At 50.0% G+C, this 17207-nt stretch overlaps 1 protein-coding gene across 1 annotated transcript in view; it reads left to right on the forward strand.

Moving 5' to 3' along the window:
* riok1 (RIO kinase 1 (yeast)) overlaps window positions 1-17207 on the forward strand; it is a 52863-nt gene that overhangs the window by 23925 nt on the left and 11731 nt on the right. Inside the window, exons 5-11 of the mRNA XM_072433353.1 lie at window positions 2725-2767; window positions 2865-2957; window positions 10814-10926; window positions 10995-11075; window positions 11812-11898; window positions 11981-12118; window positions 14568-14671. Coding sequence (XP_072289454.1) covers window positions 2725-2767; window positions 2865-2957; window positions 10814-10926; window positions 10995-11075; window positions 11812-11898; window positions 11981-12118; window positions 14568-14671 — 659 coding nt within the window. The remainder of the gene's footprint in view (window positions 1-2724; window positions 2768-2864; window positions 2958-10813; window positions 10927-10994; window positions 11076-11811; window positions 11899-11980; window positions 12119-14567; window positions 14672-17207) is intronic.

The following is a 17207-nucleotide window of genomic DNA, read 5'->3' on the forward strand; positions in this document are numbered from 1 at the left end:
TCTTAAATTGAGAGGGACGACTATGTCAAAAATAGTCTGCTGTGCATTGTTCATTTCAGTCCCATATTTTTGAACAAAAGGACAGTCCCAGATACTGCAGCAGATACTGCAGCAGCAGATACTGCAGCAGATACTGTATAAGTTATATTCTCTCCCTCTTACGATGCAAAGAAGTTGTGAAAATCTTTATCTGGGTTTCTCTGGCTGGGAGGAAATGTGGTTCTTTGTTAGCTTTGTTAGCTTGCAATGATTGTGGGCCTTCAGCATTGTTTGTCCCATAGTGTTACCAGACTTGTGCCTTCCTTGTTTACTCGTCCCTTGTTCTTCTTCTTTGGGATTACGTGGGTCAAACGATGATTTTAAAGCCAGGTTTGCAGCACAGGTGTGAATGCGTTAGCTCAAAGCGCAACCGGAAGTCCAGACTCTTCCAATTTCCATCCATAAACGGCTGTTTGATGAGGATAACAAAGCAATTTCAATATTTATTTGGCAAAGATAAAACCCTGAATCCAATTTAAACCTCTACTATTATCAAAAGAAAATGGAAGTCTTATGTGAAAAATGACTTTATTTCAGCTCAAATCAGAGCGTTGCTGCTGTGATCCAGAATGTGAAGCTCAATGGTCTTATACTGAGAGTCATGTGGTGCCTGAGGTTCCTGTACAGGTCTTATACTGAGAGTCATGTGGTGCCTGAGGTTCCTGTACAGGTCTTATACTGAGAGTCATGTGGTGCCTGAGGTTCCTGTACAGGTCTTATACTGAGAGTCATGTGGTGCCGGGGGTTCCTGTACAGGACTTATACTGAGAGTCATGTGGTGCCTGAGGTTCCTGTACAGGTCTTATACTGAGAGTCATGTGGTGCCTGAGGTTCCTGTACAGTTCTTATACTGAGAGTCATGTGGTGCCGGGGGTTCCTGTACAGGTCTTATACTGAGAGTCATGTGGTGCCGGGGGTTCCTGTACAGGTCTTATACTGAGAGTCATGTGGTGCCGGGGGTTCCTGTACAGGTCTTATACTGAGAGTCATGTGGTGCCGGGGGTTCCTGTACAGGTCTTATACTGAGAGTCATGTGGTGCCGGGGGTTCCTGTACAGGTCTTATACTGAGAGTCATGTGGTGCCGGAGGTTCCTGTACAGTTCTTATACTGAGAGTCATGTGGTGCCGGGGGTTCCTGTACAGGTCTTATACTGAGAGTCATGTGGTGCCTGAGGTTCCTGTACAGGTCTTATACTGAGAGTCATGTGGTGCCTGAGGTTCCTGTACAGGTCTTATACTGAGAGTCATGTGGTGCCGGGGGTTCCTGTACAGGTCTTATACTGAGAGTCATGTGGTGCCTGAGGTTCCTGTACAGGTCTTATACTGAGAGTCATGTGGTGCCGGGGGTTCCTGTACAGGTCTTATACTGAGAGTCATGTGGTGCCGGGGGTTCCTGTACAGGTCTTATACTGAGAGTCATGTGGTGCCGGGGGTTCCTGTACAGGTCTTATACTGAGAGTCATGTGGTGCCGGGGGTTCCTGTACAGGTCTTATACTGAGAGTCATGTGGTGCCGGGGGTTCCTGTACAGGTCTTATACTGAGAGTCATGTGGTGCCGGGGGTTCCTGTACAGGTCTTATACTGAGAGTCATGTGGTGCCGGAGGTTCCTGTACAGGTCTTATACTGAGAGTCATGTGGTGCCGGGGGTTCCTGTACAGGTCTTATACTGAGAGTCATGTGGTGCCGGGGGTTCCTGTACAGGTCTTATACTGAGAGTCATGTGGTGCCGGGGGTTTCTGTACAGGTCTTATACTGAGAGTCATGTGGTGCCGGGGGTTTCTGTACAGTTCTTACTGCAGATGACAGACGCTTGAGTCATGAGGAGGAAGTGATGAATCCCTGGGTCAAATCTATTCTTACAACATGGAAGGAGCTGATCAGAACATATAAACTAAACAAAGATGTTACAATCTTAAACTGGTTGATTGTAAAAGAGAATCACATGAAAAACTTTATGTTGAAAGAATCCTTTGTCTTGGAGAAACAGGACTTTTATAGGTTTTTACAAATGGGGACTTATTATAATCAAGATATTAAACAAAGTAATGACCATTATAACCCTTTGACTGATTTTAATCAATGCTTATAAATCAGAAATTTCAAGGGGAATAATATCTAAATTATATCAATGCATTGCTAATCTAGATAGCAACTCTACTAAATATATTAATTGCAAATGGGAAAGAGAAGGAAATCTTGTTTTGACAGATGAAGAGTGGGAAAATGAGAACATCCAGGTGGTGGACCTCAAAATCATTTTTTTGGGAGAGAACTCTTGGAAAAATGTGTCACGTTTCTTCATAGCTCCAGGTCAAAGGTCTCATTATTCACATGGAAATGATAACTATCTGAGAAACAGCGCCACCAGGAGGAAAATCACTATCACATGTTCTGGGGCTGTCCTGTCACAAAGCTCCGAAGAGCTCTGTTTTTACACATTTCACTCTGAACTTTAGAACTATGAACTTGGGCCTCAAAACTCCTGCTATGGACACAATACATGGATACTTTTGGAGTGTTTTTTAGCTAAATAAAAGGCCATGATCAAAGAAATAGATAAACAAACTTAAAATAACAATCAAATCCCCACAGTATCTTAAGGGTTTAGTCTGCTCCATATGTTTGTCCTGATTACTGCATATTCAGTCTACAATATTCATTATATTCTGCTTTGTCTTCTCCAGGTTCAGAGTAAAAGACAAGTCGGACAGGGCAACCGTAGAGCAGGTTAGTGCTTTTCACATCTGTTTTTGAAAACAACACAGTACCATGATGAAGGCATGAACATGAACTCAGATCCTCACCTTCTTCTTCTTTGCTGTAGGTCTTGGATCCCAGAACAAGAATGATTCTCTTTAAAATGTTGAATCGGGGAATCATTTCTGAAATCAACGGCTGCATCAGCACCGGCAAAGAGGTGCTACTGACTCCACCTGTTCTACACCCCACTGACTCCACCTGTTCTACACCCCACTGACTCCACCTGTTCTACACCCCACTGACTCCACCTGTTCTACACCCCACTGACTCCACCTGTTCTACACCCCACTGACTCCACCTGTTCTACACCCCACTGACGCCACCTGTTCTACACCTGTTCTACACCCCACTGACGCCACCTGTTCTACACCTGTTCTACACCCCACTGACGCCACCTGTTCTACACCTGTTCTACACCCCACTTACGCCACCTGTTCTACACCTGTTCTACACCCCACTTACGCCACCTGTTCTACACCTGTTCTACACCCCACTGACGCCACCTGTTCTACACCCCACTGACTCCACCTGTTCTACACCCCACTGACTCCACCTGTTCTACACCCCACTGACTCCACCTGTTCTACACCCCACTGACTCCACCTGTTCTACACCCCACTGACTCCACCTGTTCTACACCTGTTCTACACCCCACTGACTCCACCTGTTCTACACCCCACTGACTCCACCTGTTCTACACCCCACTGACTCCACCTGTTCTACACCTGTCCTACACCCCACTGACTCCACCTGTTCTACACCTGTTCTACACTCCACTGACTCCACCTGTTCTACACCTGTTCTACACCCCACTGACGCCACCTGTTTTACACCCCACTGACTCCACCTGTTCTACACCCCACTGACTCCACCTGTTCTACACCCCACTGACTCCACCTGTTTTATACCCCACTGACTCCACCTGTTCTACACCCCACTGACTCCACCTGTTCTACACCCCACTGACTCCACCTGTTCTACACCCCACTGACTCCACCTGTTCTACACCCCACTGACTCCACCTGTTCTACACCCCACTGACTCCACCTGTTCTACACCCCACTGACGCCACCTGTTCTACACCTGTTCTACACCCCACTGACGCCACCTGTTCTACACCTGTTCTACACCCCACTGACGCCACCTGTTCTACACCTGTTCTACACCCCACTTACGCCACCTGTTCTACACCTGTTCTACACCCCACTGACGCCACCTGTTCTACACCCCACTGACTCCACCTGTTCTACACCCCACTGACTCCACCTGTTCTACACCCCACTGACTCCACCTGTTCTACACCTGTCCTACACCCCACTGACTCCACCTGTTCTACACCTGTTCTACACTCCACTGACGCCACCTGTTCTACATCTGTTCTACACCCCACTGACTCCACCTGTTCTACACCTGTTCTACACCCAACTGACGCCACCTGTTCTACACCCCACTGACTCCACCTGTTCTACACCCCACTGACTCCACCTGTTTTACACCCCACTGACGCCACCTGTTCTACACCCCACTGACGCCACCTGTTCTACACCTGTTCTACACCCCACTGACGCCACCTGTTCTACACCTGTTCTACACCCCACTGACTCCACCTGTTCTACACCCCACTGACGCCACCTGTTCTACACCCCACTGACTCCACCTGTTCTACACCCCACTGACTCCACCTGTTTTACACCCCACTGACGCCACCTGTTCTACACCTGTTCTACACCCCACTGACGCCACCTGTTCTACACCTGTTCTACACCCCACTGACTCCACCTGTTCTACACCCCACTGACGCCACCTGTTCTACACCCCACTGACTCCACCTGTTCTACACCCCACTGACTCCACCTGTTCTACACCCAACTGACGCCACCTGTTCTACACCCCACTGACTCCACCTGTTCTACACCCCACTGACTCCACCTGTTTTACACCCCACTGACGCCACCTGTTCTACACCCCACTGACGCCACCTGTTCTACACCTGTTCTACACCCCACTGACGCCACCTGTTCTACACCTGTTCTACACCCCACTGACTCCACCTGTTCTACACCCCTCTGACTCCACCTGTTCTACACCTGTTCTACACCCCACTGACTCCACCTGTTCTACACCCCTCTGACTCCACCTGTTCTACACCTGTTCTACACCCCACTGACTCCACCTGTTCTACACCCCACTGACGCCACCTGTTCTACACCCCACTGACGCCACCTGTTCTACACCCCACTGACGCCACCTGTTCTACACCTGTTCTACACCCCACTGACTCCACCTGTTCTACACCCCTCTGACTCCACCTGTTCTACACCTGTTCTACACCCCACTGACTCCACCTGTTCTACACCCCTCTGACTCCACCTGTTCTACACCTGTTCTACACCCCACTGACGCCACCTGTTCTACACCCCACTGACTCCACCTGTTCTACACCTGTTCTACACCCCACTGACGCCACCTGTTCTACACCCCACTGACTCCACCTGTTCTACACCCCACTGACGCCACCTGTTCTACACTCCACTGACTCCACCTGTTCTACACCTGTTCTACACCCCACTGACGCCACCTGTTCTACACCCCACTGACTCCACCTGTTCTACACCCCACTGACGCCACCTGTTCTACACTCCACTGACTCCACCTGTTCTACACCTGTTCTACACCCCACTGACGCCACCTGTTCTACACCCCACTGACTCCACCTGTTCTACACCCCACTGACGCCACCTGTTCTACACCCCACTGACTCCACCTGTTCTACACCCCACTGACTCCACCTGTTCTACACCCCACTGACTCCACCGTTTATCCAGATCCATCTGAGAGTAGATCACAATAACAGCTCAAAGCATAAAGCTGAAGAACAAGGCCCAGTATAAGTCTTGGCAGAACCTCTAACTAGAGTTAGTAGACGACTAATATAATATTATTTATATTGTATATTAAGACGTTTAAAATACAACATCAACCACGTAAAGGTTGAGTATGGGGAATGAAGGCTTCTAGATGGAGAATATTAAGCACTGTATTTACTCTAGCAAAGGGCTTTTCAGCTCAAGACCCCCAAATAACCATGTAACCACCCCAAGACCCCCAAATAACCTCCCCAATACCCCCAAATAACCTCCCCAAGACCCCAAATAACCATGTAACCACCCCAAGACCCCCAAATAACCTCCCCAAGACCCCCAAATAACCATGCAACCGCCCCAAGACCCCCTAATAGCCATGCAACCACCCCAAGACCCCCAAATAACCTCCCCAAGACCCCAAATAACCTCCCCAAGACCCCAAATAACCTCCCCAAGACCCCCAAATAACCATGCAACCGCCCCAAGACCCCCAAATAACCATGCGCCAAGACCCCCAAATAACCATGCAACCACCCCAAGACCCCCAAATAACCATGCAACCGCCCCAAGACCCCCAAATAACCATGCAACCACCCCAAGACCCCCAAATAACCATGCAACCGCCCCAAGACCCCCAAATAACCATGCAACCACCCAAGACCCCCAAATAACCATGCAACCACCCCAAGACCCCCAAATAACCTCCCCAAGACCCCCAAATAACCATGCAACCACCCCAAGACCCCCAAATAACCATGCAACCGCCCCAAGACCCCCAAATAACCATGCAACCGCCCCAAGACCCCCAAAAGTAAAGTGATGGCTGTAAATGGTTTACAGGTTTAAATCAATAGCCGTACCTGCTGGCCAATGCCCAATCCTGTCATATCTCAGAAGCTAAGCAGGTCAGGGCCTGATCAGTACTTGGATGGGAGACCGCTGAATGTGGTTGTGTTCTTAGGCAAGACACTTCTCCCACGCTGCCCAGTATGGCTCAGGTGTGTGTGAATGGCTGGTGGTGGTCAGGGGGACTGGTGGAATTGGATAGTTGGAGCTGTTGGGATACGACACCTCTGGACACTGTGAGGGGTCATTTTGCCTAAAGCTAAACGGACATCTCTCTTCGTAACGCAGTATCGCGTAGAACAATCCTGATCTCCCCATTGAAATACTCGCCAACTTCTCCTTCGTCTTTGAGCTCTAACAATGAGCTGGACACGAGTGAAGCTGAGACTGTAGGTTTGGTTTCTGTTTTGTGTGGTAAACTTTCCCATGAGCACTTGGTTCCACTGACTCAGCTTTAGGCTTTTCCATTTGGTGCTCCTTCTTTTTCGTCCCCTTTGGGTGGAGCCGAGTAGGGACTAAAGGTGACATCCACAGAGCGTCAGACACTGGGTCAAAGTCTCATGTGTCTGCAGCAGGAGACTGTGTCCTCCATAAACAAGCTGCACTGCACCAGTTTAGAGTCTCTAGCATCTAGAAACAGGACATAAATGCAGCTCACAGACATGAAGAGTCTGTTTGACCCAGAAGCAAAGACTAAACTGTCCCAGACAAAAAGACAGCACACGCTACAACATCAGAGACAAACGTATTTAATTAAGGCGTAAAGCTGCACTTGGATGTAGATTGACACTTTGTTAGACCTTTTTTAAAAGCTGAAGATAATTTAAGTAAAAATTAGATTAAAAGCTTTGGCTCGTGCTAATGTGCCTGAAGCTCTGGCTCGTGCTAATGTGCCTGAAGCTCTGGCTCGTGCTAATGTGCCTGAAGCTTTGGCTCGTGCTAATGTTCCTGAAGCTCTGGCTCGTGCTAATGTTCCTGAAGCTCTGGCTCGTGCTAATGTGCCTGAAGCTCTGGCTCGTGCTAATGTGCCTGAAGCTCTGGCTCGTGCTAATGTGCCTGAAGCTCTGGCTCGTGCTTATGTGCCTGAAGCTCTGGCTCGTGCTAATGTTCCTGAAGCTCTGGCTCGTGCTAATGTTCCTGAAGCTCTGGCTCGTGCTAATGTGCCTGAAGCTCTGGCTCGTGCTAATGTGCCTGAAGCTCTGGCTCGTGCTAATGTGCCTGAAGCTCTGGCTCGTGCTAATGTTCCTGAAGCTCTGGCTCGTGCTAATGTTCCTGAAGCTCTGGCTCGTGCTAATGTTCCTGAAGCTCTGGCTCGTGCTAATGTGCCTGAAGCTCTGGCTCGTGCTAATGTGCCTGAAGCTCTGGCTCGTGCTAATGTTCCTGAAGCTCTGGCTCGTGCTAATGTGCCTGAAGCTCTGGCTCGTGCTAATGTGCCTGAAGCTCTGGCTCGTGCTAATGTGCCTGAAGCTCTGGCTCGTGCTAATGTGCCTGAAGCTCTGGCTCGTGCTAATGTTCCTGAAGCTCTGGCTCGTGCTAATGTTCCTGAAGCTCTGGCTCGTGCTAATGTGCCTGAAGCTCTGGCTCGTGCTAATGTGCCTGAAGCTCTGGCTCGTGCTAATGTTCCTGAAGCTCTGGCTCGTGCTAATGTTCCTGAAGCTCTGGCTCGTGCTAATGTGCCTGAAGCTCTGGCTCGTGCTAATGTTCCTGAAGCTCTGGCTCGTGCTAATGTGCCTGAAGCTCTGGCTCGTGCTAATGTTCCTGAAGCTCTGGCTCGTGCTAATGTGCCTGAAGCTCTGGCTCGTGCTAATGTGCCTGAAGCTCTGGCTCGTGCTAATGTGCCTGAAGCTCTGGCTCGTGCTAATGTGCCTGAAGCTCTGGCTCGTGCTAATGTGCCTGAAGCTCTGGCTCTTGCTAATGTGCCTGAAGCTCTGGCTCGTGCTAATGTGCCTGAAGCTCTGGCTCGTGCTAATGTGCCTGAAGCTCTGGCTCGTGCTAATGTTCCTGAAGCTCTGGCTCTTGCTAATGTGCCTGAAGCTCTGGCTCGTGCTAATGTGCCTGAAGCTCTGGCTCGTGCTAATGTGCCTGAAGCTCTGGCTCGTGCTAATGTGCCTGAAGCTCTGGCTCGTGCTAATGTGCCTGAAGCTCTGGCTCTTGCTAATGTGCCTGAAGCTCTGGCTCGTGCTAATGTTCCTGAAGCTCTGGCTCTTGCTAATGTGCCTGAAGCTCTGGCTCGTGCTAATGTGCCTGAAGCTCTGGCTCGTGCTAATGTGCCTGAAGCTCTGGCTCGTGCTAATGTTCCTGAAGCTCTGGCTCGTGCTAATGTTCCTGAAGCTCTGGCTCGTGCTAATGTGCCTGAAGCTCTGGCTCGTGCTAATGTTCCTGAAGCTCTGGCTCGTGCTAATGTGCCTGAAGCTCTGGCTCGTGCTAATGTGCCTGAAGCTCTGGCTCGTGCTAATGTGCCTGAAGCTCTGGCACAACGTTGGGCGCAGCAGGATTAACGCCTAATGCAATTTGAATGGACGCAATTAGCAATTTGCAAAGTCTGCAAATTTTGTGCCACAATGTCCTCCACAAACTGAATATCCTGTGTAATTGCGCACAAAGCTGTAACTATAGTTGTACAAACACTCTTTTTCCAGTCCTTATCCATCGGGTCAGTCCGTGTCCATCGGGTCAGTCCTTATCCATCGGGTCAGTCCGTGTCCATCGGGTCAGTCCTTATCCATCGGGTCAGTCCTTGTTCATCGGGTCAGTCCTTATCCATCGGGTCAGTCCTTATCCATCGGGTCAGTCTGTGTCCATCGGGTCAGTCCTTGTTCATCGGGTCAGTCCTTATCCATCGGGTCAGTCCGTGTCCATCGGGTCAGTCCTTATCCATCGGGTCAGTCCGTGTCCATCGGGTCAGTCCTTATCCATCGGGTCAGTCCGTGTCCATCGGGTCAGTCCGTGTCCATCGGGTCAGTCCTTGTTCATCGGGTCAGTCCGTGTCCATCGGGTCAGTCCGTGTCCATCGGGTCAGTCCGTGTCCATCGGGTCAGTCCTTGTTCATCGGGTCAGTCCTTGTTCATCGGGTCAGTCCTTATCCATCGGGTCAGTCCTTGTTCATCGGGTCAGTCCTTGTTCATCGGGTCAGTCCTTGTCCATCGGGTCAGTCCTTGTCCATCGGGTCAGTCCGTGTCCATCGGGTCAGTCCGTGTCCATCGGGTCAGTCCGTGTCCATCGGGTCAGTCCTTGTTCATCGGGTCAGTCCGTGTCCATCGGGTCAGTCCGTGTCCATCGGGTCAGTCCTTGTTCATCGGGTCAGTCCTTGTTCATCGGGTCAGTCCGTGTTCATCGGGTCAGTCCGTGTCCATCGGGTCAGTCCGTGTCCATCGGGTCAGTCCGTGTTCATCGGGTCAGTCCTTATCCATCGGGTCAGTCCGTGTCCATCGGGTCAGTCCGTGTTCATCGGGTCAGTCCGTGTCCATCGGGTCAGTCCGTGTCCATCGGGTCAGTCCTTGTTCATCGGGTCAGTCCTTGTCCATCGGGTCAGTCCGTGTCCATCGGGTCAGTCCTTGTTCATCGGGTCAGTCCGTGTCCATCGGGTCAGTCCTTGTTCATCGGGTCAGTCCTTATCCATCGGGTCAGTCCTTATCCATCGGGTCAGTCCTTATCCATCGGGTCAGTCCGTGTCCATCGGGTCAGTCCTTGTTCATCGGGTCAGTCCTTATCCATCGGGTCAGTCCTTGTTCATCGGGTCAGTCCGTGTCCATCGGGTCAGTCCGTGTCCATCGGGTCAGTCCTTGTCCATCTGGTCAGTCCGTGTCCATCGGGTCAGTCCGTGTCCATCGGGTCAGTCCTTGTCCATCTGGTCAGTCCGTGTCCATCGGGTCAGTCCGTGTCCATCTGGTCAGTCCGTGTCCATCGGGTCAGTCCGTGTCCATCTGGTCAGAGGATGTTCTTCAGTCAGTTTCTTTCCCTCATGAATGAACTTTTGTCTCTTTTTGGGAGTTAAAACTATGACTTTAGACTTCTCATTGTAATCCCACCCCCTTTTTGGAGGGGTCACTCGCCTTGTGTCCAGAGTGACCCTTCGCAGAGGTCGTCTGCGGGTCATTTACAACATCTCCATGGAGACAGTGACTGACCCTCCACCCCCTAGTGCACATTTAAATATAAAACTATTTGGATTTTGAGAATTGTAGGGTCAATATTGTGATACAAATGTATTTAAATTAAATTACACATTATATATTTTTCCATTCTCCTTTAGTCATTTTTCTTTTTAATTTGAGCCATTTTCATAAATTTGTTCTTTCTCCAGGCAAATGTGTATCATGCTTTGACGTCTGAAGGTTTGAGCAGAGCCATAAAGATCTACAAGACGTCCATCTTACAGTTCAAAGATCGGGACAAATATGTCTCTGGGGAGTTCAGGTAAGTTTGTCTCATTTGTCTCATTTGTCTTTTGTTGTGGCTGTAAAATGTGCTTCTGGTCCATGAAGGTTCCGCCATGGCTACTGCAAAGGAAACCCTCGGAAGATGGTGAGAACGTGGGCTGAGAAGGAGATGAGGAACTTGCTCAGGTATTGAACTGTTACAGAGGAATATTAATGTAGTTCAAATGCATCTCAAGAATATGTTTACCTGCTTTTTGAACAGCTCCTGAATAAAAGCCACGCACATGATATTTACAAAGAAAATAGAACTGGTCCATATTCGGGCCGCACCTGTCATAAGCCGCACCTGTCATAAACCGCAGGTGCCACATCGTAACATGAGATATTTACACATAAATAAACGTGGCAGTGATGTGTCTTTTGAACCGGGGGTCTCTCTGAACCTGAGGTCCACTGCGCTGCACCTGAGGTCCACTGCGCTGCACCTGAGGTCCACTGCGCTGCACCTGAGGTCCACTGCTCTGCACCTGAGGTCCACTGCACCTGAGGTCCACTGCACTGCACCTGAGGTCCACTGCGCTGCACCTGAGGTCCACTGCGCTGCACCTGAGGTCCACTGCACCTGAGGTCCACTGCGCTGCACCTGAGGTCCACTGCTCTGCAGGACTAATTAGACTAATATCTCAGTGAATATGAGTTGAAGCTCCTGCAGTTGCTCCTGCTCCTCCTCCTGCTCCACCTCCTCCTGCTGCTGCTCCTCCTGCTGCTCCTGCTGCTCCTCCTGCTGCTGCAGTCATGGAGGTCTCTGTATGATACAGGCCAAGACTACACACTAGTCTTGGCCACATTCACAATGCTCCACAGTAAAGCATTAGTATTGGTCTCCATGGTTACCACTCGGTGTGATGCACGGTGTGCTCAGATTACAGACGGCTGGTGTTCTGAGTCCAGAGCCTCTGTTGCTGAGGAGCCATGTCCTGCTCATGAGCTTCATTGGAAAAGACCACATGTAAGGTTCTCCTCACGTTTAAAGCTGCAGTGCATTCTGAGAAGTATGTGAAGTATGTGACCTTTGACCTCTCCTCCTGCAGCCCGGCTCCTCTGCTGAAGAATGCAGCTCTGAGTGAATCCAAAGCCCGAGAGTTGTATCTTCAGGTGGTTCTGCACATGAGGAAAATGTATCAAGAAGCAAGACTAGTTCATGCCGACCTCAGCGAGTTCAACATGCTGTAAGTACTGCACTTATGTCAGTACTGCACTTATGTCAGTACTGCACTTATGTCAGTACTGCACTTATGTCAGTACTGCACTTATGTCTGTACTGCACTTATGTATGTCAGTACTGCACTTATGTCTGTACTGTACTTATGTCAGTACTGCACTTATGTCAGTACTGCACTTATGTCAGTACTGCACTTATGTCTGTACTGCACTTATGTCTGTACTGTACTTATGTCAGTACTGCACTTATGTCAGTACTGCACTTATGTCAGTACTGCACTTATGTCTGTACTGCACTTATGTCTGTACTGTACTTATGTCAGTACTGCACTTATGTCAGTACTGCACTTATGTCTGTACTGCACTTATGTCTGTACTGTACTTATGTCAGTACTGCACTTATGTCAGTACTGCACTTATGTCAGTACTGCACTTATGTATGTCAGTACTGCACTTATGTCTGTACTGCACTTATGTCAGTACTGCACTGCACTTATGTCAGTACTGCGCTTATGTCAGTACTGCACTGCACTTATGTCAGTACTGCGCTTATGTCAGTACTGCACTGCACTTATGTCAGTACTGCAATTATGTCAGTACTGCACTAATGTCTGTACTGCACTTATGTCAGTACTGCACTTATGTCAGTACTGCACTTATGTCTGTACTGCACTTATGTCAGTACTGCACTTATGTCAGTACTGCACTTATGTATGTCAGTACTGCACTTATGTCAGTACTGCACTTATGTCTGTACTGCACTTATGTCTGTACTGCACTTATGTCTGTACTTCATATACATGTATATTTACTCATCCGTTGTAGTAGTGCTAGATATTTTATTAACAACAAGACGGAAGGACTTTCAATATCAACTCAAATTCATGTGTCCTCTGTCCTCAGACTTACACGTCCTACAGAGTCTATGTCCTCTGTCCTCAGACCTACACGTCCTACAGAGTCTCTGTCCTCAGACTTACACGTCCTACAGAGTCTATGTCCTCTGTCCTCAGACCTACACGTCCTACAGAGTCTATGTCCTCTATCCTCAGACCTACATGTCCTACAGAGTCTATGTCCTCTGTCCTCAGACCTACACGTCCTACAGAGTCTATGTCCTCTATCCTCAGACCTACATGTCCTACAGAGTCTATGTCCCCTGTCCTCAGACTTACATGTCCTACAGAGTCTATGTCCTCTGTCCTCAGACCTACATGTCCTACAGAGTCTATGTCCTCTGTCCTCAGACCTACACGTCCTACAGAGTCTATGTCCTCTGTCCTCAGACCTACACGTCCTACAGAGTCTATGTCCCCTGTCCTCAGACTTACATGTCCTACAGAGTCTATGTCCTCTGTCCTCAGACCTACATGTCCTACAGAGTCTATGTCCTCTGTCCTCAGACCTACACGTCCTACAGAGTCTATGTCCTCTATCCTCAGACCTACATGTCCTACAGAGTCTATGTCCTCTGTCCTCAGTCTTACACGTCCTACAGAGTCTCTGTCCTCAGACTTACACGTCCTACAGTCTATGTCCTCTGTCCTCAGACCTACACGTCCTACAGAGTCTATGTCCTCTATCCTCAGACCTACATGTCCTACAGAGTCTATGTCCTCTGTCCTCAGACCTACATGTCCTACAGAGTCTATGTCCTCTGTCCTCAGACCTACATGTCCTACAGAGTCTATGTCCTCTGTCCTCAGACCTACACGTCCTACAGAGTCTATGTCCTCTATCCTCAGACCTACATGTCCTACAGAGTCTATGTCCTCTGTCCTCAGTCTTACACGTCCTACATAGTCAAACACTTGAACACATGTCCTCTCGGGGCATACATTCTGATGCTGAACTCGGCTTTGAAGGATTTGAGTAAAAACAGTTTTTATTTTTACCTTAAAAATATTGTATTTTCATGTAAATGAGATTTGTATCAAATACACGTTGCAGCAGGAACTTTAAAGGAAGTTTGTGTGAAAGTTGAATCACAGAAATCTAAGGAGGATTCAAAGGATCCAGTGTCACTCGTGTTGAAGCATCTTTGCCAAACCTCCTTAAAGTTAAGCACTGGTTCCTGTCACGCATGTGGAGGGAACACTGCCCTCTGGTGGTCAGGGATGGAATAGAACCATAGTGACGACCTTTATTCTGTATTTACCTTGTGACTATTCGCTGATGCAAACTACTTCTTATTATGATAGTACTAGCAGGGAGTACAACATGCTCCCACACAGAAAATAAGTCTATAAGTCGCACCAGGTAAACATGTATCATGGAGAAGTGGCACTGGAGTATGAAATGTGGCTCCAAGTGTGAAAATAACAAATAAAATCACATAAGTGGCTCTGGAGTACAAGTATGAGCATGAATGTAATTATAAAATAGGGTAATGAATCCTTGGTATGCTGGGGTTAAAGTGGTATGACCCCCGGGACTGAAGCTGTTTGTGTCGTGCAGGTTTCATGAAGGAGACGTCTTCATCATCGACGTGTCTCAGTCGGTGGAACACGACCATCCACACGCTCTGGAGTTCCTCCGCAAAGACTGCACCAACGTCAATGGTACGACTGCTGCCCTCTGCAGGTCCGGAGGAGGAAGTGTGGACTCATTATAAAAGCCCGTTTTAACGATCCTCTTTGATTTGAATCTAAAAGTCCATGCCTAATATTGCTATTGACATGTCCTGTAAGATCCTCGTGATGGACGCAGCGTGATGGACGCAGCGTGTGTCACTGTCAACTGACCTTTTATCACAGGCTCATTTAGGAAGAAGAATACTTTTGTTTACCATCAATGCAAATATGTTTTCCCTCTAGATGAGTCTCTAAATGCACGTCTGATGGCCCCCATATGTCCCCCATAATGTCCCCATATGTCCCCCATAATGTCCCCATATGTCCCCCATAATGTCCCCCATAATGTCCCCCATATGTCCCCCATATGTCCCCCATATGTCCCCCATATGTCCCCCATAATGTCCCCCATAATGTCCCCATATGTCCCCCATAATGTCCCCCATATGTCCCCCATATGTCCCCCATAATGTCCCCATATGTCCCCCATAATGTCCCCATATGTCCCCCATAATGTCCCCATATGTCCCCCATAATGTCCCCCATATGTCCCCCATATGTCCCCCATAATGTCCCCATATGTCCTGAGCCCTCCACAGCCCTGTGAACACACTCACACTGGTCAGTCTGGAGTGAGTCCAAAGGGCATGATGATTGTGCTGAAGTGCACTATTTGAACCTCTGCAAATCATCAGAATAGACTTTAGCTTTGCTTTAAAATGAATGCTTAACTTAAGACTTTATTGCCCAAAGAACCAAAATATATGGTTTGTATTGCTTTGTTCACAGAAATGCTCTGACTTGAATCCCCACGACACGGTATAAAACCTGTGAAACAAAGTTATCAGTGTAAATCAGGGCTGGGCAAACTACGGCCCGCAGGCCACATCCGGCCCGCCGGGCCTTTCAGTCCGGCCCGCCAAGCTTGTGCCCTCAGGCATCTGTCTGCACTTGTGTCCTTAATAAATATGAGGTGAAATGAATTCAATAATAGATTTAATAGCCTATATTTGACAGAAAAGTGATATTTTATTTGATATTCAATTGTTTGGATTTTTTTCCCTTCACACCAATGATGGCGGGCCTGGATTCAAATATGGCCCTCAGAGGAAAATAATTGCCCCCCCTGGTGTAAATGCACCTCAGACATTTCTATAGAAGGACATAAAGGACATAAAGGACATTGGAGCTTCGGACCCGAATACTCCACACACAACAAAATATACTTGAGGAAGTACTCACTACCATGGGTGCACACACGGTCACATCGGGGGTCGGTGGGTGCACTCATGGTCACATCGGGGGTCGGTGGGTGCACACACGGTCACATCGGGGGTCGGTGGGTGCACTCACGGTCACATCGGGGGTCGGTGGGTGCACACACGGTCACATCGGGGGTCGGTGGGTGCACACACGGTCACATCGGGGGTCGGTGGGTGCACACACGGTCACATCGGGGGTCGGTGGGTGCACTCATGGTCACATCGGGGGTCGGTGGGTGCACTCATGGTCACATCGGGGGTCGGTGGGTGCACTCATGGTCACATCGGGGGTCGGTGGGTGCACACACGGTCACATCGGGGGTCGGTGGGTGCACTCATGGTCACATCGGGGGTCGGTGGGTGCACACACGGTCACATCGGGGGTCGGTGGGTGCACACACGGTCACATCGGGGGTCGGTGGGTGCACTCATGGTCACATCGGGGGTCGGTGGGTGCACACACGGTCACATCGGGGGTCGGTGGGTGCACACACGGTCACATCGGGGGTCGGTGGGTGCACACACGGTCACATCGGGGGTCGGTGGGTGCACACACGGTCACATCGGGGGTCGGTGGGTGCACACACGGTCACATCGGGGGTCGGTGGGTGCACTCACGGTCACATCGGGGGTCGGTGGGTGCACACACGGTCACATCGGGGGTCGGTGGGTGCACACACGGTCACATCGGGGGTCGGTGGGTGCACTCACGGTCACATCGGGGGTCGGTGGGTGCACTCACGGTCACATCGGGGGTCGGTGGGTGCACTCACGGTCACATCGGGGGTCGGTGGGTGCACACACGGTCACATCGGGGGTCGGTGGGTGCACACTCGGTCACATCGGGGGTCGGTGGGTGCACTCACGGTCACATCGGGGGTCGGTGGGTGCACACACGGTCACATCGGGGGTCGGTGGGTGCACACACGGTCACATCGGGGGTCGGTGGGTGCACACACGGTCACATCGGGGGTCGGTGGGTGCACTCATGGTCACATCGGGGGTCGGTGGGTGCACACACGGTCACATCGGGGGTCGGTGGGTGCACACACGGTCACATCGGGGGTCGGTGGGTGCACACTCGGTCACATCGGGGGTCGGTGGGTGCACTCACGGTCACATCGGGGGTCGGTGGGTGCACACACGGTCACATCGGGGGTCACATCGGGGGTCGGTGGGTGCACACACGGTCACATCGGGGGTCGGTGGGTGCACACACGGTCACATCGGGGGTCGGTGGGTGCACACACGGTCACATCGGG

This window comes from Eucyclogobius newberryi, unplaced genomic scaffold (genome assembly GCF_026437365.1).
Source record: "Eucyclogobius newberryi isolate DKJ021-1_F unplaced genomic scaffold, fEucNew1.0.hap1 SCAF_6, whole genome shotgun sequence".
Lineage (NCBI taxonomy): Eukaryota > Metazoa > Chordata > Actinopteri > Gobiiformes > Gobiidae > Eucyclogobius > Eucyclogobius newberryi.